The sequence below is a fragment of the Tiliqua scincoides genome, chromosome 1, assembly GCF_035046505.1.
Source record: "Tiliqua scincoides isolate rTilSci1 chromosome 1, rTilSci1.hap2, whole genome shotgun sequence".
NCBI lineage: Eukaryota > Metazoa > Chordata > Lepidosauria > Squamata > Scincidae > Tiliqua > Tiliqua scincoides.
Genome location: NC_089821.1, coordinates 139,191,434 through 139,213,157, shown reverse-complemented (window position 1 = coordinate 139,213,157; position 21,724 = coordinate 139,191,434). Strand labels below are relative to the sequence as shown.

General features: G+C 44.9%; 1 protein-coding gene across 1 annotated transcript; it reads right to left on the bottom strand.

Annotated features, from left to right (window-relative positions):
- Nucleotides 1–10,741: 10,741 nt before the first annotated feature.
- On the bottom strand, nucleotides 10,742–21,719 carry LOC136645922 (cysteine-rich venom protein-like). The gene is made up of 8 exons (XM_066622384.1): nucleotides 21,666–21,719; nucleotides 20,057–20,179; nucleotides 17,288–17,375; nucleotides 15,741–15,889; nucleotides 15,007–15,092; nucleotides 12,613–12,701; nucleotides 12,392–12,504; nucleotides 10,742–10,984 (listed from the first exon to the last, which is right to left on the bottom strand). The coding sequence occupies exons 1-8, from the start codon at nucleotides 21,717–21,719 to the stop codon at nucleotides 10,742–10,744; spliced, it is 945 nt and encodes a 314-aa protein (XP_066478481.1).
- Between the last annotated feature and the right edge of the window lie 5 nt (nucleotides 21,720–21,724).

The window sequence follows — 21,724 nt, the reverse complement described above, 5'->3', positions numbered from 1 at the left end:
TCTCTCCTTTCCACATCTGACTCTGAGACCCTTGATAGGGTCGCTGCCTTTTTATCTGGGGTAATTGCCAGGCAGAGCTCTGGAACTCTGGGCAGTATGTGAGGAAAAGACTGATGTCTATGTTGTGGTGTCTTTGTATATTTTTGTTTTGTTTTGTTCTTTCTCTGTATTTTATGCCAATAAAGGTCTACTGAACTGAACTGAACTTTCCCCACGTCTGCGTGGGTTTTCTCTGGCCTGGAAAGCTCACATTTATTGCAGTGTTTAATATTGGAAGTGTTTTTGGTCTTTATTTAAAGTTTGGTGATTTTTTTATGGCCAGAAATATGCTGTAGGAACATAACTCTTGTTTATGCATATCAATTAGCCTGCAGTAACACTGGTTTTGTTATAAGTTGTTTTGCTTATAGTTGCAGTTTCCAAGAACTTATCAACAACTTTTAAGTGATAACTTGCTCTCTTTTAATTTTAATGAATTTTATTCATTCATTCGGCTTTTATCAACAATGAACTCCTGATTCTCTGATAGACTACAGCACATTAGGAAATCAGAGCCCTTAATTGGTATGTTTGCTGTTTTAAAGCTATAGAATGATAAAATTAAATGTCAACTGAACAGATGTTACTGCTTATAATTCAACACTACTAAAATTCATGGGAATTCGTGTGGTTCATATCCATTGTATTAACATGTTAAATTACACAGTGGATAGCATTTACAGTTTCCTTGTGGGGGAAGGGAACTGTGTTAACCAATATTTGGAAAGATCTTGTATCTGACCTTCTTACTGTTAAGATGCTACAAAGTTCTGGAACAATAAATATATCCTGGGAAATAGAGAAACCAAAACGCTAGTGCAGGGGTGTCCAAAGTTTTTGGCAGGAGGGCCACATCATCTCTCTGACACTGTGTTGGGGGCCGGGGGAAAAAAAAGAATCAATTTACATTTAAAATTTGAATACATTTATATAGGGTTACATAAATGAATATATTAAAGATGAACTTATATGAATGAATGTCTTGCAATAGCTCAAGGCCTATAAAAGGCCTTGCACAAAGCAAGGCTGGCCTTTCCTTTGCTTTCGCTACTGCATCACAGACGTGAAACAGCAAGCAGTGGAGGGAGCCCTAATCCCACAGCTCACGTGAGAGGTCAAACAGTCGCCCTCACACTGAAAGCAGTTGCATTGGGCTAGTGTGGGCTCCAGCAAGTCTCTGGAGGGCCAGAGGCTCATTGGAGACGGGGAGCTCCCTGAGGGCCGCATTGAGAGTCCTCAAGGGCCACAAGTGGCCCCAGGGCCGGGGTTTGGGCACCCCTGCGCTAGTGTATTAAATTTCTGAGGTGAGTAGCAGGCTGCTTTGCAGATCATACTAGCTGTCAGGCAGCCAAACCCTTTCCTTCCCTAAAGCCCAAGAATACTGCGGTGCCAAATTGGCGACCACTGTATCCTATGGGACCAGAGAAGCAGCACCAGGCCTTCTCAGGGTAAGGGAACAAATGTTTCCTTACCCCATAAGAACATAAGAACAGCCCCACTGGATCAGGCCATAGGCCCATCTAGTCCAGCTTCCTGTATCTCACAGCGGCCCACCAAATGCCCCAGGGAGCACACCAGATAACAAGAGACCTCATCCTGGTGCCCTCCCCTGCATCTGGCATTCTGACATAACCCATTTCTAAAATCAGAAGGTTGCGCATACACATCATGGCTTGTACCCCATAATGGATTTTTCCTCCAGAAACTTGTCCAATCCCCTTTTAAAGGCGTCTAGGCTAGACGCCAGCACCACATCCTGTGGCAAGGAGTTCCACAGACCAACCACACCCTGAGTAAAGAAATATTTTCTTTTGTCTGTCCCAACCCAACACTCAATTTTAGTGGATGTCCCCTGGTTCTGGTATTATGTGAGAGTGTAAAGAGCATCTCCCTATCCACTCTGTCCATTCCCTGCATAATTTTGTGTGTCTCAATCATGTCCCCCCTCAAGCGTCTCTTTTCTAGGCTGAAGAGGCCCAAACGCCGTAGTCTTTCCTCATAAGGAAGGTGCCCCAGCCCCGTAATCATCTTAGTCGCTCACTTTTGCACCTTTTCCATTTCCACTATGTCTTTTTTGAGATGCTGTGACCAGAACTGGACACAATACTCCAGGTGTGGCCTTACCATCGATTTGTACAACGGCATTATAATACTAGCCGTTTTGTTCTCAATACCCTTCCTAATGATCCCAAGCATAGAATTGTCCTTCTTCACTGCCGCCGCACATTGGGTCGACACTTTCATCGACCTGTCCACCACCACCCCAAGATCTCTCTCCTGATCTGTCGCAGACAACTCAGAACCCATCAGCCTATATCTAAAGTTTTGATTTTTTGCCCCAATGTGCATGACTTTACACTTACTGACATTGAAGCGCATCTGCCATTTTGCTGCCCATTCTGCCAGTCTGGAGAGATCCTTCTGGAGCTCCTCACAATCACTTCTGTTCTTTACCACTCGGAAAAGTTTGGTGTCGTCTGCAAACTTAGCCACCTCACTGCTCAACCCTGTCTCCAGGTCATTTATGAAGAGGTTGAAAAGCACCGGTCCCAGGACAGATCCTTGGGGCACACCGCTTTTCACCTCTCTCCATTGTGAAAATTGCCCATTGACACCCACTCTCTGCTTCCTGGCCTCCAACCAGTTCTCAATCCACGAGAGGACCTGTCCTCTAATTCCCTGACTGTGGAGTTTTTTCAGTAGCCTTTGGTGAGGGACCGTGTCAAACGCCTTCTGAAAGTCCAGATATATAATGTCCACTGGTTCTCCCGCATCCACATGCCTGTTGACCTTTTCAAAGAATTCTATAAGGTTTGTGAGGCAAGACTTACCCTTACAGAAGCCATGCTGACTCTCCCTCAGCAAGGCCTGTTCGTCTATGTGTTTTGAGATCCTATCTTTGATGAGGCATTCCACCATCTTACCCAGTATGGCTGTTAGGCTGACCGGCCTATAGTTTCCCAGGTCCCCCCTCTTTCCCTTTTTAAAAATAGGTGTGACATTTGCTATCCTCCAATCTTCTGGCACCGTGGCCGTTTTGAGGGACAAGTTCCATACCTTAGTCAAGAGATCTGCAACTTCATTCATATGACACCCAGGTAGCCCTAATGGGTCTTCTTGGATCTGCATCCGCCATTAAGCAGTTGCAGAACCGAGAAAACTGTGTCAGATTTCCTACGCAGGGTGAGGAGAAGATACAGCAGCAGAGCCTGCTGCCTTTTCTGACACCCTCCCATCCACTTCTCCCCGCCTCCTGCCCTCCCTCTGCCCTGTTCTGCCCACTACCCACCCTCCCCCAGTCCTGAAAAGCTCTGCTCCTGCCTGCTGGCTGTCCTCACTGCTGGGAGCTCTTGGCATCCAGATCTGGGCGCTGAGGCCCAGTGCCAACTGGTGCTGGGCTCACCACCAGTGGCATGTTAGCATTGGCACTAAAAGTGAGTGCCTAATGGCACTTTTGTGACAGCCCAGGTTGGCTTAGGTTAGGATTGGGCCCTACGTACGTTGTCAGGAGCAGAAAACATTAGAGAACGAACACCTGCTGCAGAATGTTATCTTTAGTATAGGACTGGTAAAGGAGTTTTCCAACTAACTGAGAAGCAGGAATAGGCAGAAGTTTTTGTTAGACTTAACAGTTTAAGCTTTCTGAGGCAAGAAGCCTCACAGTGCAGTCCTATACTTCTGCCAGCACTGGTCTATGGTGCCATAAAGTACGTTTGCAACTACTCTAGTGTATGCAATGGCAGCAGAAAGGCCTACAACAGTCTGCTGGCACTGTGTTCTAATCTTCGGCCACTGGCAGAGGTGGGTACACAAAATATGGTAAATTTTGTTTTTTAATATTTTTAACTAATATTATAATTAGTTCCCAACAATCACTTGACTCACTCCGATTTTGATCCAAGCTGTGCTTAAGTTCCACTTAAATCAAGAGAATTTAAGTTAGTCACTAACTTGTGAGAATAACAGGTTTATTTCTTCACAAAAGCAAGAGCCTTAAGACTTTATATTACATGCACACACCTGTAGCAAATTCCTAGGAAAACCTAATTTTGGAAAGACATGGTTGGGAGTGAAAAAGGTATGGGGTATTTACCATCCATTACTTTACCATCCATTGCTTCTCCTTCAAGTCACCTCTAAGACCCATTGCTGTATCTGCCTTGGAACCCTATGGTTCTCCATTGTTAATTCACCATCTCTGCAGGAAAAAAGCACCCACCAAGTCTTTGTTGTGAGCAGATGTGTGCAGCACGTGCTTAGGTTCACAGCCAATGCACATCCAGAAGATGGCAGTATACGTTTAGAATTTAGAAACTGAAATGCATACAGAATCCATTAATTCTTGGGGTGGCGGGGGGGGGGGAGCCTAATGTCAGAAAAAGAAATACTTTGGTTTTTTTTTCCAGAGCCAGTAGTAAGAGGGCAAAAGATTTTTTAACAAAGTTAGCCTAAAGAAAATAAAGATAGCTTTTGGATTGTTGAGCATGCATTTAAAGATGCAGGTAATAACATTAAAGATGTATTTTATTACTATGGTCTTCAATAATTAAGACTTTCAAACACTGACGACAGTAGCAGTTATTCTTCATTGCAGGTGAGAACAGGGCAATGATTATGTATTAATGAAGTTAAATTACAAAAAGTCTGGTAAAACTGAGGGGAAATAAACATTAAAAAATTAAGGATGAAACAGATTGCCTAGGAAAATGTAAAACCTGTAGGTAGAAATAGATGTCCTACCATTCTGTGGTTTTCTCTTCTTCATAATGGTCCCATTCATATTACTATATTTTTACCTTAAACTAGGATGGATAGATACCAGTTGCCACTTGGCTGCTTGCCTTGGGGCATGCATCCATTACTTGCCCAAGGTGATCAGGATGCTGCTTTTGTCCCTGATATTGCTGACACTTTTAGACATGCACTGATGTTTGCAAGTAATGTTAGTAAGTACTTAAATCCCTCCCACTGGGACTTTGTGCTTGACATTGGTTGGCTGTGTTGCATCCAAAATACCTGCTCAGGAACCATGCTGCCTACTAGATTCTTCTTTCCTTCCTGCAGTTTGCACAGTCAGAAAGTCTAGATAACTTAGGGCCCAATCCTATCCAATTTTCCAGTGCCAGCACAGCCGTGCCAATGGGACATGCACTGCATCCTGAGACAGGGAGGCAGTCACAGAGGCCTCCTCAAGGTATGGGAACATGTGTTCCCTTACCTCAGGTCTGGATTGTGGTTGCACTAGTGCTGGAAAATTGGATAGGATTGGAACCTTAGGTGAAGATTTCTTGGATGCTGCCTTCAAAGAGGCCAGATGTACAGAATCCTTATCCACTTTAATTTCTCTTTTGCCAGATCAAGGCATAATCAGAGTACTCAGGAATGGCCCAAGGTAATACCTGTTTTGAATTGGGAGACAAGGCAGGCGTAGCTTCTCCTGTCCTCACCCTGTGCACAGTAAAAGGCCGAGGGTGAGTGGGAAGATGTGGAAAAGCCCTAACTATCTCTCTCCTGGTTCAATGGAAAAACTGGTGGAAGGAGGGTCCAGGGATGGATGCTTGATATGTTGTTCAAAAGCCTGTACAGCAAGTACTCAAAGTTGTCAATAGGTTCTTGAGAACTGCCAATTTAAGCGAAGAAACTTATAATGAAACCAATTTTACCATCGGCCAATTGATATACATAAATAAGAGTTATGTTTCTACACTATAGCATGTTCTGGTCAGAAAGACATCACCAAACTTCTAAATAAAGACCCCAAACACGTCTACTATTAAATATTGAAGTAAATGTGAGTTTTCTGGGCTGCAGAAATGGGGAGACAGACAAGGGAGAACATGCAAACTCCACACTAGACAGTGGAATCATGTGTGGCCAGGAACTGATTTTTTTTCCTTGACAGCTTTATAATTGAGCAACTTTGAACAAAATGACTTTAAGTCTCAACTTGTTGTATACAGCATGACAACTGCCCAAAAGTTTGTCTTGGAATCTTTCATTTTGATTTAGAGCCATACCACCTTTATCCTGCGCTGCTTCTGAGCAGAAATCATACAGAGCCAATTAAATTAAGAACAGAAAGAGCAAATTATCTGGGGCATTGTCTTCATTTTGCTTTTGAAAAAGATGACTGTGACCTTGAGTCACAGTTAGCTAACAAACTTTTCATTGACCCATGAATATGGTAGAAAGATTTTTAAAAAATGAAAACCTGGAATTCAGAACTGAAACACCAAACTTTAAACATTTTGGTAAAAAGATCTTTCTATAGAGTATGTCATAGTAACACAGTTTAAGCAAAAGTTGATGGGCTAGGCTGGGGTGGGCTAAGGAACTTGGTTCCGGCTAAGGAACTTTTGCAATGCATTTGCACTCTGCAAGACAGACAGGAAAGAAAGCCACTGTGTGAATGCTTGAAATCCTTTTCTCCAACTGTTTCTATGCTTACCAGTATTTGGCTGCTTGATTGCTAACTTTGGCTGCATTGACAGGACTTCAAAGACAGCAGAGACCTGTGCAAGTGCCTTGAGTGTGTATAAATGTTCCATGTGCCATCTTTGCCAATAATCTTCTGACATGATGGAGGCTACAGACACCACAAACTGTGTGGGTTAAAAAAAACACTTTGCACACATACTAATTGTTCCTAGAAGAAAGGATTAACACATTTCAAACCACACTGCAGATCAGCAGTTGGAATTTCCCTTTTGCATCATATGTGCAATTTACCCCGGCCCCCCATCCTAGGCAAAGTTAAGTTTGCTTAAACCCACTGAAATTAAGAGCTTAAGCATGCCCAGCTGCATGGGATGAGGCAGTAATACTACAATGTATTGGGCTAAACGCATGATTAATGATACAATTACTGTACATAATTAATTTTTCACTGTGCCAATGAAACAGTATATCTCAATTGGTGTGGATTTTCTGTCTCATGTTGGAATGAGCACTGGCATTTTAGACAGAGGACTGCCTGTTCCAAATAGAACTGGAATTCCGCAAGAAAAGCAAGTCAATTGAAGAACCAATAGATATGGATTCTCCTGAAATCAGGGAACTGGAAAAATTTGCCAATGAGTTTAAGCTGAGAAGAATTAAGCTGGGTATGTGAGTTTTTAAACTGAAGATGAGAAAGTGTTTATTTTTCTTATACTACTATGTAAAAGCATGCACAGCATGAACCCTTTACTCATCACTCACCTGTGTCTTGCCCCTCTACAAACAATGGAGTAGTCCTCCAACACTCAGAGGCAAAGATTTCTTCTCCCATACCTCCTGCCCATTCCCAGTTGTGGCTGGTGTGATACAAAATCAAATGGTGTTGTGATATGGAGGGTGAAGGGTTGATAACACAGGTGAACACACATTTTGCTTCATTAAACATTACACCAATTTGTGGGTATATTTGCGGTGCCGATTCAAAAAAATGGCATTCGTTTTCCCCTATCACATCTAGTTTTGGAGACACGGCATAGCTCTTTAGTGAATGGTTCAAGCAGCTTCCTCATGAGGAAGCCTACACCATGGCTTCCTCATGACGAAGCTGCTTGAACCATTCACTAATGAGGGTATACTATATCCCCAAAACTAGCTGTGATAGGGCAAAACGGATGCCATTTTTTGAATCGGCACCCCAAATTCATATCAAACCACCATAAAGTTTGGGAAAAACTTTTCTGACCCTCAATTTTGTAGGCTGCCAGGTTGGAAGTACAGCCAAACCTATGATGTAAGAGGTGGGATCTGATGTCACATGGTTGCATACTATTGAATAGCCAAAAAAAAAAAAAAAAATTGGCTCCAGGGTGGCATCTGACATCTAAAGGATGGGGAAAAGGACAAAAAATCAGGAAGAAAATGCTGACTGTTTTTAAAAGGAAGTTTCAAGTTTTTCCAGTTTAAAATTGCAATGTTTTCTTTTTCTGAGTAAACTACTTTTTAAAGTAGCATTATAAAAGAATATTGTTACAACTCCTGCAGCCACATTGACCTCCTTTCTGGCCCAACCATGAGGCCACTTGCTGTGGCTTGCAGTCAGCAGCAGATTGTTGGGGAAGTGAAACAGTGGCATATTCGCGGTGCCTTCATCCTGAGTCTGGCACTGCATCCGTCCAGCCAGCTGCAGAAGTGAGCTGCACTGATCGGCTTCCTACTCAGTCAAATGAAGAGTGACTCATCTGCCTCCTTATCATGTTCTTTGTGTGATTTTCTCCAACTTGGAAGTATGGAACTTCCAGTTTTATTTACAGGGACCATACAAATGAATACACATTGCACAGTCCCTTTAAATAAAATTGGAAGTCCTGCTCTTCTGGGTTTGCAAAATGTAATGTGAAGATCACAGTAAGGGGCTGTTTCTCCCCTCCAGAGTACTGTGGCAAGGGCAGCATCAATATTGGGCTGTCATGTATCATGCCACCCCTGCACTATCTTGTCCTCATACACAACCACACCAACTGGAGGAGCCGGGATAACATGCCAGCAACATAGACTGCACTTTGAATGGGAGAGAGGGAAAAGGCAGCAGACATGGCCCTTCAGTCTTCCAAAGTCTCAGTCTTCCAAAACCTGAGATCTGAGAGTCTAGCTGGCTAGCTTGTGATGACTCCCTCAAACCTGAGATCTGCCAATCCTACAGGCAGTCAATGAGGAAAAAAAACAACAATAGGGAAGTGTGCCTGGATAGGATGAGATGCACTGGGTGAAATGAAAGGCATCCGGCAGCACAGTTTTCTGAGCCAGATACTTGCATTAAGCCATTGGTCCTTTTCCCACCCAGTCTGATTGGCTCAAGCAGTAGTTCCCAAACTTTTTCAACTGGCGGCTCCCTTGATCTACTGAGCCATTGGCTGTAACTCCCCATTAGGGCTACAATCTTATACATTGTATAGGGCAGCAGGTTTTTCGTGAGGATTCCATGGCCTTCTTGGTTGGTTTCTGCAGCTCCCCAGGGAGTCATGACTCACAGTTTGGGAACCATTGTGCTAAAGCAGGGGTGCCCAAACCCCGGTCCTGGGGCCACTTGCGGCCCTTGAGGCCTCTCAATGTGGCCCTCAGGGAGCCCCCAGTCTCCAATGAGCCTCTGGCCCTCCGGAAATTTATTGGAGCCCACACTGGCCCGATGCAACTGCTCTCAACATGAGGGCAACTGTTTGACCTCTTGCGTGAGCTGTGGGATGAGGGCTCCCTCCACTGCTTGTTGTTTCACTTCTGTGATGCAGTAGCAGCAGCAAAGGAAAGGCCAGCCTTGCTTTGTGCAAGGCCTTTTATAGGCCTTGAGCTATTGCAAGACCTTCATTCAATCATATAAGTTCATCTTTAATATATTCATTTATGTAAACTTATGTAAATTTATTCAAGTTTTAAATGTAAATTAATTCTTTTTTTCCCCCGGCCCCCCACACAGAGTCAGAGAGACAATGCGGCCCTCCTGCCAAAAACTTTGGACACTCCTGTGCTAAAGCATTGCGCTGTCCTGCCTCAGGATAGGAGGGTATGTGATCATGGCCAGGAATGGAATCTTTGGCTTTTTCCTCCAGCAGTTGTTGTGGAGTTTTATTAATGTTATTATACCTATACAGGTTGTGCCTCATTATCCACTAAATAAAAAATCAGTGGATAAAAAAATCAGTGGAAAAATACCTTTAAAGACCCAGATTTCTTGCTCCTTTGTTGTCATCCCAGAATGCATTGGTATAGACACTATACTGCATTCAGCCTCTAAATGGGGGTGAATAATGGAATCTAATGGAATCATTCCTTTAGATTCCATTATTCACCCATCTAGAGGTTGAATGTGGTATTGACTCTAACCAATGTATTCTGGGGCAACAATGGAAGAGCAAGACCAACCCAAAAATGGATCTTTAAAGTTATCTTTAACCCCGAGAAGTTTGCAAACAGTGCAATTTAATAGTGAGAAGGTAGGAAATGGGATTGTGGTGGTTTTTCCCCCCTTGTTACAAGGCATTTAAAGTATCAGTGGTGAGTCAAATCAATGGATACTGATGTCCAACCTGTACCTTCCATGTACGAATCCAAAGCAGGATCCATGGATCCCCAGCAAGTCACCCATCTAGGCATGGACGAGACTTCAAGCTTGCACTGTTTTGCTTCAAGTAGGTAGCAGTATCAACCATTTATATTTATTGTTCACATTTTTATACCACTCCTGTAAGGAGGTCAGGATGGTATACATCGTTCCTTCCTTTCTTTTGCCTTCACAACAACCCTGTGAGGTAGGTGAAGCTGAGAAATAGTGACTGGCCCAAGGTCACCCAGGAAGCTTCATGACTGAGTGGGGGTTTGAACCTGGATCTTCCAGGTCTAAGTCCAACTCCCAAACTGCTACTACACCATTTTGGCTCTCAGATCATGCCTTGGGGGTTTGTTTCAAGTGCTGATTGAGCATAGGATTGTGACCATATTATGCTCACCCAGGTGTAGCAGTCACTCAGTGGGATCATAAGATTACACTCTGATTCACCCACATTATGTTTGATAATCCTGGGGTTAGCATATCAGTCAACTAAATAATATGTCCCTCCTATGAGCTGTGTGTAGTACGTCTGGTTTCTCCTGCAATACTTTAGACTTGTAGATTGCTTTCCCTCCCTTAAACACAGTCTCTCTCTTCCTTGCCATTAGACAAAAACATATAATTGCAAAGGAATTTAATGCATTTTCAAATTTGGAAATATGTTTACAAATTTAAGTTGGACCTCTTCATCCAGCAGGTGCTGAAGGGGGTCATGATTTGCACAAAAATGTGTAGTTCTTCAGTGAAGAAGAGAACTTTCACCAAGGAAATTTTACTATGATCAAGAAGTGGGGCAGAAGCAAGAAGCAGGACACTTTCTCTTTGTCCACTCATCATTCCTACATTTCCGTGGCCTCGCAAAGCTCTTGCAGTTGGAGCACCTATCCAGATATCTTCAAGGATTGGCTGCAAAAGAAAGAACACACTGGCTTAGCTATGAACAAAAACACCAAAACCAAGGAGTCACGCTCTCATGACTCTTCCTCTCAGGTATTACAACCCCTCCCCCTGCTAATGCAGCAATGCCAGAATGGCTACTGCTGCATCCGGGGAGCTGTGAGGACAGTTGCAGAGGTCTCCTCTGGGTAAGGGAACATTCATTCCATTACCTGGGGGGGGGGGGAAGCCTGTGCAGCATGGAGGGTCTACCCAGAACTGCCCGAGCAAATTCGCTGGCATAGGTCCATGTGGACTTACACCATTGGGTTGGGACTGGGAAGGGGGAACTAGGATTTAATCACGGTTGCTGCTGCCAAACTCACCCTCTTTCTGGTCCTGCCCCGCCCTCCCCCCATCAATCACAACCCTATTCTGCCCTCCCTTGCCCTGTTCCGCTCTCCTCCCATCCAATCTCACCCACTGTCCTGCCTGCCATACCAGGTCCAGGATGATCCTCTGCCAGGTGTGGGAAGGCTCTGGCCTTCCCACTGGTGCTCTTGCAATGCGCGCGTCCACGCGCTGCTGGAGTGTGTCTTACAACTGCCATAAGGCAGTTGCCACCAGCAGAATTCATGTTCTACGGGCAGTTGGCCTGCATAAGACTGGGCTGTAAGTTAATGTTCTGGAGCCTAAATCAAAGCAGAAGATCTGTCAGAAAAATAGAAAAAAACACTAAACGAAGGCTTAGCAATAGCTTTAATTGATGTAGTATCTTCATGAGAGAGTAGTTTTGCAAACATGGACCAATCCAGAAAGAGTTGAGCATCCTTTAAAGTGTTTGATCTTGAGATTCCAAGATCCTAACAGCCCAGTCCTTTTTGGTGCTTACAATGGTGGATCTCCCGATCTGCTTCCGTAAGTACTGCTGCAGCGTCACAAAAACCACAGCTCCACTGTGCATTTCAGGGCTGCTGGCACAAGTGGCTTCTGGATGCTGCACCAGTGCAGGAAAGGTGGTGCAGGAGGGGTTTGAGGGGGAGGACTGGGGCAGTTCAAGGGCGGATCGCAGTGGCACTGCTACCATATCCCAGATCTTATCCCTGTTTTCCCAGCCCCACGTGCCTCCTGCCTCTCCTTGGACTTAGGCTAGCTAATTAGCATGGTGCCCCATTAACGGTCAGGCAGCTGTTGAGGAGGAAAATGAAAAATATGTTTAGCTACCTCTTCCTGTTTAGTATCTCCCACCACCACAGCATGGCTGTTTCATGTAGGGTGGAGAGGGATAGGATTGGGCAGAAGAGTGTGTAGATCATGTTAACATTTATACTATGTTAGCAAAAAAAGCAACATTACAAAAATCACCATAAGTCTGCAGGGCTCTCTTCTCCAAAGGAAACCAAAACCCAGCCCATGCTGCCCCCCCAAACTTCTCACCACTTGAGAAAGTGTGGTGTGAACAACAGTATCGAACCCATTTCTGCCCAGTCCACAGGTGTACATGTTTGATCCCTGTTGCATATATGCAACATTGGACCGAAATGGCTTAACTTGAAGGCAAACAGTAAATGGATCCAGTGAGCTTTGTGCCCTGATCACATGCCTCCTAATAACTTCCAAAAGTTGCGGCTTTCATCTGTGACATTGTTTGCACTTACTGCATAGTTTGTCGCTGCAAGCTCTAGGGCAGTCTCCACAAGATGATCCTGCTGCATATGGAGTTGCCATTTGGCCTAATATATTCCCTCTGAAATGACAAATGTGTGGAAGGATGAATAGGAAACAAAAATGGAGGCATTTAGGATTACTCTAATGTCTGCTATATCAGTCAACTATTCTCTTCAAGTGTTCTGTATCACTTTTCACAATGCAAAATACTTTGATATTTGTCCTGATATTTGTCCAGTCTGAAAATAGGCTACATATAACATGAGAAGAATTATGGAATTATGATAGTTATGCAATCCCATGCTCTGGGCTTTGACTCACAGTCCAACCCTGCTACCTAGTTTTGAGATTAAAATGCCTTTGAAAGGCTAAATGGGGGAGGGTAGGAGGGGAACTTTCTTATCCCAACCCTTTCCAAGTGAGGGTTGTGTTTCCAATGTCTTTTTCCTAAATCACTGTTTTCTATTTCCATGCCCTTAATCGCTACTGCTACTATCTTCATATGTTTTTGCACTCCCCACTGAGCAGAGAAACTGCAAGCGACTTCAGTAGCTATATCTTTGTGCTGTTCAATAGATTTAATCACACAACTGCTCTTGAATTTGAAACAAGTGAAAAATTATGCATTTCACAGCCTTCTCTGCATTTGGATTTACTATAACCCAGGAGTACCACACACATGGCCCAATCCTTAGGCTGCTGTAACTAGTATCCTTTATTTAAAATGCAACATGCCAGACAGCACAGCCTCGCCACTCGCCAGCCATCAGCAAGTGGCCGGTTCTGTGTGCCAGAGGCCTTCCAATGAGCCGTGTGAGTCAGTGCAGGTGGTGGGTGGGAAGTATGCGGAGGAGGGTGGGTCAAGGCCAAGGGGGGTATGGTGGCAGCTGCACCACTGATATCCTCTTTCTTGCCCTAAATCCACCTTTCCAGGTCCACTCAGACTTGCACCAGCTACATATCTGGTGCAGATCAAAATAGACCCAGCAGGACTGTGAGAGCTTACTCTGGCACAGCTGCAGTGGGGAATTAAGTAGGATCAGGCTGATAAACTCGTCAGTTAATATAACTCCTGGTTCCCTTTCATTAGGGACAGAATGAGTGGTTTGGAGCCCACTAGGGAATAAAGCTTGAGAAAAGGAACTTTTCTGATTCCCCTTCATGCATTAGCCCCTGTTTCTCCTTAAAAGCGTCTCTTGAGGACTGGACAGCATCTGGGAATGAGATGGGTAGGGCAGGGAGCTGTAACAGGAGGGGGAAATTGCCAAAATCAGAAAAGGCACTTTGTGCAAGGTACTTTCCTTCCCCCTTGATCTATCTAACATTGAGTGATTTCTACCTCCCCCTGCAACCTCTCACTCTCCCTCCTGACCTTCAAGAGAAGCTTTTCATGGGGGACAAGATGCTGCTGTGAAGAGGGAAGCAGGTAAGTTCTCCTGCAGAAACTTTCTTCTGTGTGCAGACTTTGAGATCCAACCCAGTGCTAAAATTAACAGGCTGGTGAAGGGACCACACTAGCCCTGTGAACTATTGAGGTTCAGACTTGGCAACTTGTGAGATTAAAAATACTGTATTTAATATTTGCAGACTCAGTTGAGGCCCACAGAGGGTCTGGCAATGGAACTGGGTGGAGTCCAGTGATTTTTGGCAAGTCCAGAGATCCAGGTGGTGCAAAACCTATCTATTTGCTTAAGGCAACTTTGCTTTAAAAAAACATGTGAAGATAAGAAGGAGAAACCTTGTTATGCACATTGTGAGGCCTCCCTGTGGGGGAGGGGAGGGCCCGCCCAGCCTTTCTGAGGGGGACCCCCTTGTGGAGGCCTCAGACTATTTCCCCACAAGAAGGGGGGGTTACGTCACCAGGTTCCCCTTCTGTGGGTTGGCAGCATTCATTTGTCAGGAGCAGGGGCTGCTAGCAGCAGACCCTCCTGCCTGCTCTTCTAACTCCCAACTGCCTTGTCATCCCTGGCCTCCAGGTTTATGCAGGGCAGACCCCTCCCCTTTGGTCCCTCCCCTTCCCTCACAGGGATGGTACAAAAAGGGCTGGTCTCTGGGACTGCCCTCCCCTGGGCTTACCACAACTCCTCCCCTTCCTCTCTCTGTTCCCCTCCCACCTCCTCTCACCTGGAGTTGCCAGGGTTGTTCCTGAGAGGGCTGGGAAGGCTGCTGCCTTTGCTCTGGGCCAGAAGCCTCCTCCCTGGGTAAGCTGGGGACTTGGGGGAGGAGGGGAACCCCGACACACATTTAAGTCCCAAATTTCAGTTGGAAGAGTTAAACAAATGCTGACGCCTCTTCCATTGAAATCACTGGGATCTAAATATGCATTAGGTGTATTATATTCTAAATATTACAAAAAATCACAGGAATCCAGATTTAATACATACGCGGGGCAATATTGGCAGACGTTGAGGTAGAATCCAGAACATTTGGCAGACCCACAGCCGAGTTGAACAGTCTTGGCCCAAATCAGCTGTAGATATGGAAAAAATGCATAAGAAAGTAAGTTGGGATCTAAGTGTTAAAATGAAAATAGGTGTTGAAAATGGCACTAACAAAATAACTGCAGTAGCCTTAATATACAATAATAATGATAATGATAATGATACTATTTTGGTGTGTTGTACATACATCTTTGGATGCATGGTGAGACACCAATGGAATTAGAGTTTTGAACTGATGGGAGGCATATAAATATAAAATGTAGATACATACTGTATAAATGATAAATACAATTTCAATAGTGTTCTTTCTCTTGGCAGAGCTATAGACTGGCCAGCTGAAGAAATTGCCCAAATGCAGAAACATCAGACACATACCCATCTACTTGTGTGAAACATATCCAAGCTGCAGGTGGGCTGCCGACCAGCATTGGCATCTTTCCCCTCCTGGCTGCCACAATGTGGCAGCGTTTGTGATGCCATTGCACGTTTGTGGCAACGTGTTTGCAGTGGCCATTGCCGGCCACTGACACTGCCTGGCATTAGGATGAGGCTGTTGATCTCGTTCCCTCCGCCAAATGGGTGCTCTCTCTCACTCTCTCTCTCTCCCCCAGTTCCTGTTATGGATCTACCAGTTGAAACAGCCATTTCACAAATGACATGAAGTGATGTTGGGTTACCTGAGTGTAGTGGCCAATGACAGCTCCTGGAAATTTTGGTCCAGTCCCATACTTGAAATTCTTCTTCTCATCGGCCCAGCTCTGAATTACATTGGGCCATGAAGTGAATGCAGTTGACATGAAGATATTTTCACCACAACCTATTCCATCTAAGAGGGAGCAAATGTTAAGAAACATCAATATTATTGGTGGAATAAGTTCTCTTCAAGGGGAGCCTTTAGATACACTGGAAGTAGTACAGGCCTAATCAAAAAGAGTGTTTCTTTTCCAGAATATCTTTTTCTTCATTCTTTATCACTATCATATAACCAGGTAGTTTTGAATGTAGATTTAGGACTCTGCCTCCTTGAAAGAAGATGGCTGAGTACTTTTCACTTATAATATGAACCAGCTTGATATACAAAAGCAAAGCAAAACCAGTGATGGTTTTTACAAAGAAGTAAAATGTGTCCATATAGAAAACCTCTTGAATCATGCTAGTGAGTAAATACTGCCCATAAGTACTGCCCATGCAGGCTTTGAATGAGACTGGACAGGAAAGGAGAAAAACAATAGGAATATGTGGTGGAAAGGAAGGTGGCACTTGCGTGCCTGTGTATGGGGTGCAAGTGAGATAGGGAAGTACACCTCATCAAGAGATGTCAAGGTGGAATAGAATTGACACATGAAAAACCCCTCCCCAGCAAGCTTTCACTAAAAGTGCTTTCTGTATTAAAACAGGCTAATGGAACACAATTAAAATGAATGAATGTCATTGCTGCATATACAGGATACTACAGTGCTATACAATTTGGAAGTGCTTCAACAATTTTGGAAGTTTCCAGTTCAAATCTCTCCAGTTCAAATTTAACTGAATGGGAAGACTAGCAGCCCAATCCAATCCTTCTCAGCACCCAAGGCTGCAGCGGTGTCAAAATGCCTACTGCAGCATCCCAGGCGATGGGAAGCACAGCCACCGCTACTCAGAATAAGGGAGCTTATGCTAAGGGAACTCTATAGCGACCAGGCAGTTCTGATGTGTCTGCTCTGATCTGCACTCTCTATTGAGCGGGCTCAGATTTGAGGACACCCGTGTCATGTCTCCTGGGCTTGGGGGGGGGTAGGTTATGGCGGCAGGGCTTGCCTCTGTCTCCTATCTCTGGCACACCTTCCCCCGCCCTGGAATGCCTCCATCTCCACCCCAACTTCGCCACCAGGTGCTTGCATGGAGCTCCAGGCGGTGTCAAACTGTGCTGGATCAGTGCAGGCTTGCGCTGTGCCAGCTTTGGTGCCCATCCAGTCCAAACTGTTGCAGGCGTGCCTCATGGCACGTTTACAATAGTACGTACGCACTAGCACTGGGCCAGCACGACGACTGTTGGATCAGGCCCTTAAGCAGGCGAACCTTTTTCAGTCTTGGCCCCCAAATTCCACTATGGGGATAATAGGTCTCCACCTCCCTTACAGGTTGTTGTAAAAAATTCTGAGATAATGTTTTGCAAGTCTTAAATGCTATTATCACATCTGCCTAAAGTACTTGTGCTGTGTTAAATGATAGCTCCACTTACCAACAGTCCTTGCAGCTGGTGGGCTATGTTTGAAAACACATTTTTCTGCCCAGCTCTGGGCATTCTTGGCAGCTTTACCATTCCATGCCTGAATTAAAAAAAAAAATTCAACAAATTGTTGATCATGTATAATGGAAAAGAGCAGAAGATAATATCTGTCCACTCATTTGTTAGTTTCCAAAATGCTTCAGAGCTTCCTTTGCCCATTTAACAGTCCTTTGATCATCAGATAACTTCCTCCAAACCTTGGCATGACAATTGTTTGTCAGCTTTGGAGCATGCTCGCTTTTTCCACTATTCTTCCACTCTCTGGTGCAACATTCATTGCTGGCCTTAACCCTGCCTTTAATGTTGCATCTGTACTGAAGGTCACCATAGTTAATTGCACTAACCAGGTTCCGTTTTGTAAACCTATGTTAAACTCAGGACTCAAATCCTGGTTACAGCAGTGCTCTCAATTTCTCTTCAGGGTAAAACAAGATGTGACATTAAATACGACATTGTCCTTTCATCTTTTATTTGTAAAAAATAGTGGCCACGGGGAAGGGGGGAAAATCTGCTTTAAGACCACAGCAAACAAGGATGTGGAGGGGGTTAACACTTTCCATTTTCCAAAAGCATCATGAGATCAGGCAAAATTAAATGCCCATGTGGTTCACATTCTCCTTCCTATAGTAGCCAACCAGTTGCCTCTTTGAACCTCACAAATGGGAGAGAAAGGTATACTCCTTTCTTGCCACAGGAGTGCATTCTGCACTCCCACTGAACCATACTCATCATGACTACTTGGCATTGATAGACCTTTCCTCCATGATTTTATCTCATTCTCCTTTTAAAGTCATCTAAACCAGTGGCCAACACCACATCACAGGGTAGCAAATTCCATAGATTAATCATGTGCTCTGTGAAGAAGTGCTCCCTATTTTCAATTCTGAATATACTGCCAATCGGTTTTAGGGTGCAATCAAAACCTGCGCTGGAACAGGCAAGCCAGGAAGCTTGCGCTGCATCCAACGCAGGTTTGTGGGCCACAGCGGCTCAGCCAGAGCAAAGGGGAAACTCTTCCTCTTACCCCTGGGTAAGGGCTGCTGGCCCCAATTGGTCTCCTTGGACCTGCGCCACCTCTGGAGGTGGCGCAAGTCTGAGGAGAGTGGAACAGCTTGAAGCCGCTCTGTTCTCCACGGGGACGGGGGTTGGGATAAATGCCGGATCCCAGCCCCGCCTCCCCGTGCGCCCGCCCTCCCCCCACCCTCGCCCTGCCCAGTAACACCTTTCTCCCTCCTCCTCCCTGCCCCCCCACGCTGGGGCGCCGACACACACAGCTGCAGGGAAGCTGGTGCGGAGGCTTATGTCAGTTGACGTGGCTTCCTCGTCAGGAGGCGCAAACGTGCTTTCCAGCACGTTTGCAACCCTCCTGGGCCAGCCCAAGGGACTAGTTAGGATTGTGCCCTTAATTGAAAAGCCCTCGTTCTACTGTTGTGAGACCTCTTTGCCCCTCTGAAGGCCTCCCAGAGGTTACTGGGAAGCTCTTCTGGTTTTTGCAGCCTCCCCCCACAACCCAGAACACCTCTGGATGCCATTTTACCTTTCTTACAACCACCACGCATGGTGGTTAGCATTTTCAAAAACGATGTCCATGATCATTCCAAGCTTTCTTTCCTGGTTTTCCACTGACAGTTCAGACCCTATCCATGTACATATTTAAAATGCATGCATGTGAAAACTCTCCCCCTACCTACTCCACCACTTGAAATTCTTTTATGCAGAGAGAGAAGCTGTTACTGGAATCAAGAACAACCCATGGACAAGTTCTTTCTTGCACATGGCCCAAATGAATGGTGGAAGCAAGCGGGAATGGAGGGAGTGGAACTGATTAGTTCAAGAGCATACAAGGTGTGTATGATGCTGCTCTAGTCCCTGCCATCTCTCATCTGCTTAAAATGCATCCCCATGACCAAGCCTTGTGCTGACTCCCACAGACTAAGCTCATGATGCACAAGCTGTCCTTCCTTGTCTGATTAAGGCCTTGCCTGTGATGAAAAGGTTCTGTGCCAGTTACTTTATTAATACAGATTAACATTTTGATGAACACAATTCTTTAAAATCCTTCTTTCCCATTATAGAAAACCTTATGAGGTTGTTCCCTGTATGCTCAAGACTACTCAGGAACTTAATGGCAGAGCTGGTTTTGAAGCCACACCTGTCCCCAAATCTAGTGTTCTGTCCATGGTCTTTTGTGTGATATTTCATTTTGCATCTGTACATTAACATCCTGTCTTAATGGAACTCTAGGTGAACTACACAGCATTCCCAGGCGTTTCCTAAGAAGAAACATCAGCAATAGCCATTGGAAAAAACATTATGTGGGGTAAAGAGGGACAGGGACAGTTGTCCTTCCCCACCAAAGAGAACACTACTTTACACTGTGCCTCTTTGCCCCATTGGCAGGGGCACAACAGTCCCTAGAACCTGATTAGTCTCCATCAGACACTGAAGATCAGTCTGAATCTTCCAAGCATCTTTGAAGCTGCTTAAGCCTGTTAGATGCTGCTGTTGCTACTTTTAATGCTATTGTATGCTATTGTATCTCTGTGTTGGCTTTATATTCTGTGACACATGTAAGGGTGGTATTTTTAATTTGTTGTTTAATTCTATATTGTTCTGTGTTATTAAAATGTTGTTACCCACTTTGAATCCATTTGAGAAAGGTAGAATACAAGTTTTTTTAAATAAAGAAATAAAATCATAGCTTTTGTTTTTTGGTCTCACCAGCTTCTGCATGTTTTTGGCAGTTGGTTGCACTTCTCTCCTTATTTGATTGTGCTTGTCGAGAATAATATTGATTTGATCTGCACTGGTGGCAGCCTTGGCAGCAAATTTTACTCCCTGTAACTAAAATGAGAGAGAGAGAGAGAGAGAGAGAGAGAGAGAGAGAGAGAGCATGCACAAGCAAGCACTGAGTAACACTTTTCATATATTGGATAGATTTAGATAATGAATTATATTATTGTTTTTTCAGTAGAACTGTTTAATTAAAAATATGACTAACTTCATTGTATTTTTCTTTCTCTTAGAATCAGGCCCAAGGTGCAAGAGTGCCCCCAAAGCTTCATTTGAAAGGTGATATGCTCTGTGACAAACCGGAAACAGCTGATCATGAAGCAAAGTTAGAATGAATTCTCCTTTCTGGTTATCTGTACTTCGGTGGGGCACTGCAATGGTGCTGAACTCTTTCTGACACCATCTTGGCACATCCACAGTTATCAAAACCCATAAGACAGCAGTTTTCAAACTCACTTGGAGAGTTTGAGTTGCTCTAAGTTCTTGCAGGGACGGGGGGGGAGGCAGCGGGAGCGGGAGTGAGGAGGAAGGCAGTGGAGCGATGCCCAGGATCATGCTGCTCAGAGGGGCTGCAGGGGCTTGGCTGCGCGTACCTGAGCCTCCTGCAGCGTCCCAGGGGTGTGGGGAGTCCTGCGCAACCTTCTGCAGGGCTTCCCGCAGCTTCAGAAGTGAAAGTGGAAAGATCCCACTTTAGCGGAGGCGGGGCACGATCGCTCTGCATTCGCTTTCAAAGCAGTGGGGAGCCCTGCAGAAGGTTGCGCAGGGCTCTCTGCAACCCTGTGAGGCTGCAGGAGGCTCAGGTACATGCAGCCAAGCTCCTGCAGCCCCCTGAGTGGTGCAATCCTGGGGATCGTGCCGCTGCCTCCTCCCTGCCTCCAGGCTGCTCCTACCCCTTAAGGGGAAAGTGGCCAGGGCCCACAGGCCGGGGTGTTGAGACGCCCCAGTTTGAAAAGCCCTGCCATTGACCACTAATTCTGCCTGGATGGGAAACTGCTTTGTTTTCTTCTTTTTAAAGAAGAATCCAGGGTGAATCCAAACCAAATCATTTAAATTGCAAGAAGTCAATCCTGTACACATCTACTCAGAAGTAAGTTCCTTTGTGTTCAATGAGGCTTGCTCAGAGGAAAATGGATGTAGGATTGAAGGCCTAACAACATTTACAGCCCAAGCTTAACCAAACTCTCTGTGCTGCAATGTAGTGGCACTGAAACGGCCACTGCTGTATCCACCATGGGCAATGAACCTGTTGGAAGTCTCCCCAAAGTTAGGGGACACTTATCCCCTTGCCCTGGGAAGACTGCGTTTTGTAATGTAAAATGAGCATTTAGGTGGACTGACCTCTATTTATTTATTCATTAGTGCCATCTGTGTATATGACACTTTACCCACCTCTGAGCTCATATTTTAAAACACAGCACAATCCAGCCCAAGTGCAGCACTTTTGCACCCCACTGATTTCAGTGAGAGAGAGAATGAAGTACTGTATGTACTGTACTGTAGTCACTGCTACAAGCCTATGCAAAGTTAAGAGACTTACCTCTCCAGCAGAGAGTTGTAACAAAACAGCAAGACTCAGCAACAGAAAGTGCATGATGA

Bases quoted from the DNA above. Each gene is read 5' to 3' on its own strand.
- LOC136645922 (XM_066622384.1), bottom strand. From the start codon at position 21,719: ATGCACTTTCTGTTGCTGAGTCTTGCTGTTTTGTTACAACTCTCTGCT. The intron at 20,180-21,665 runs GTAAGTCTCTTA...CTCTCATTTTAG, and splicing joins TACAACTCTCTGCTGGAGAG to TTACAGGGAGTAAAATTTGC. The intron at 17,376-20,056 runs GTGAGACCAAAA...TTTTTAATTCAG, and splicing joins CCAAAAACATGCAGAAGCTG to GCATGGAATGGTAAAGCTGC.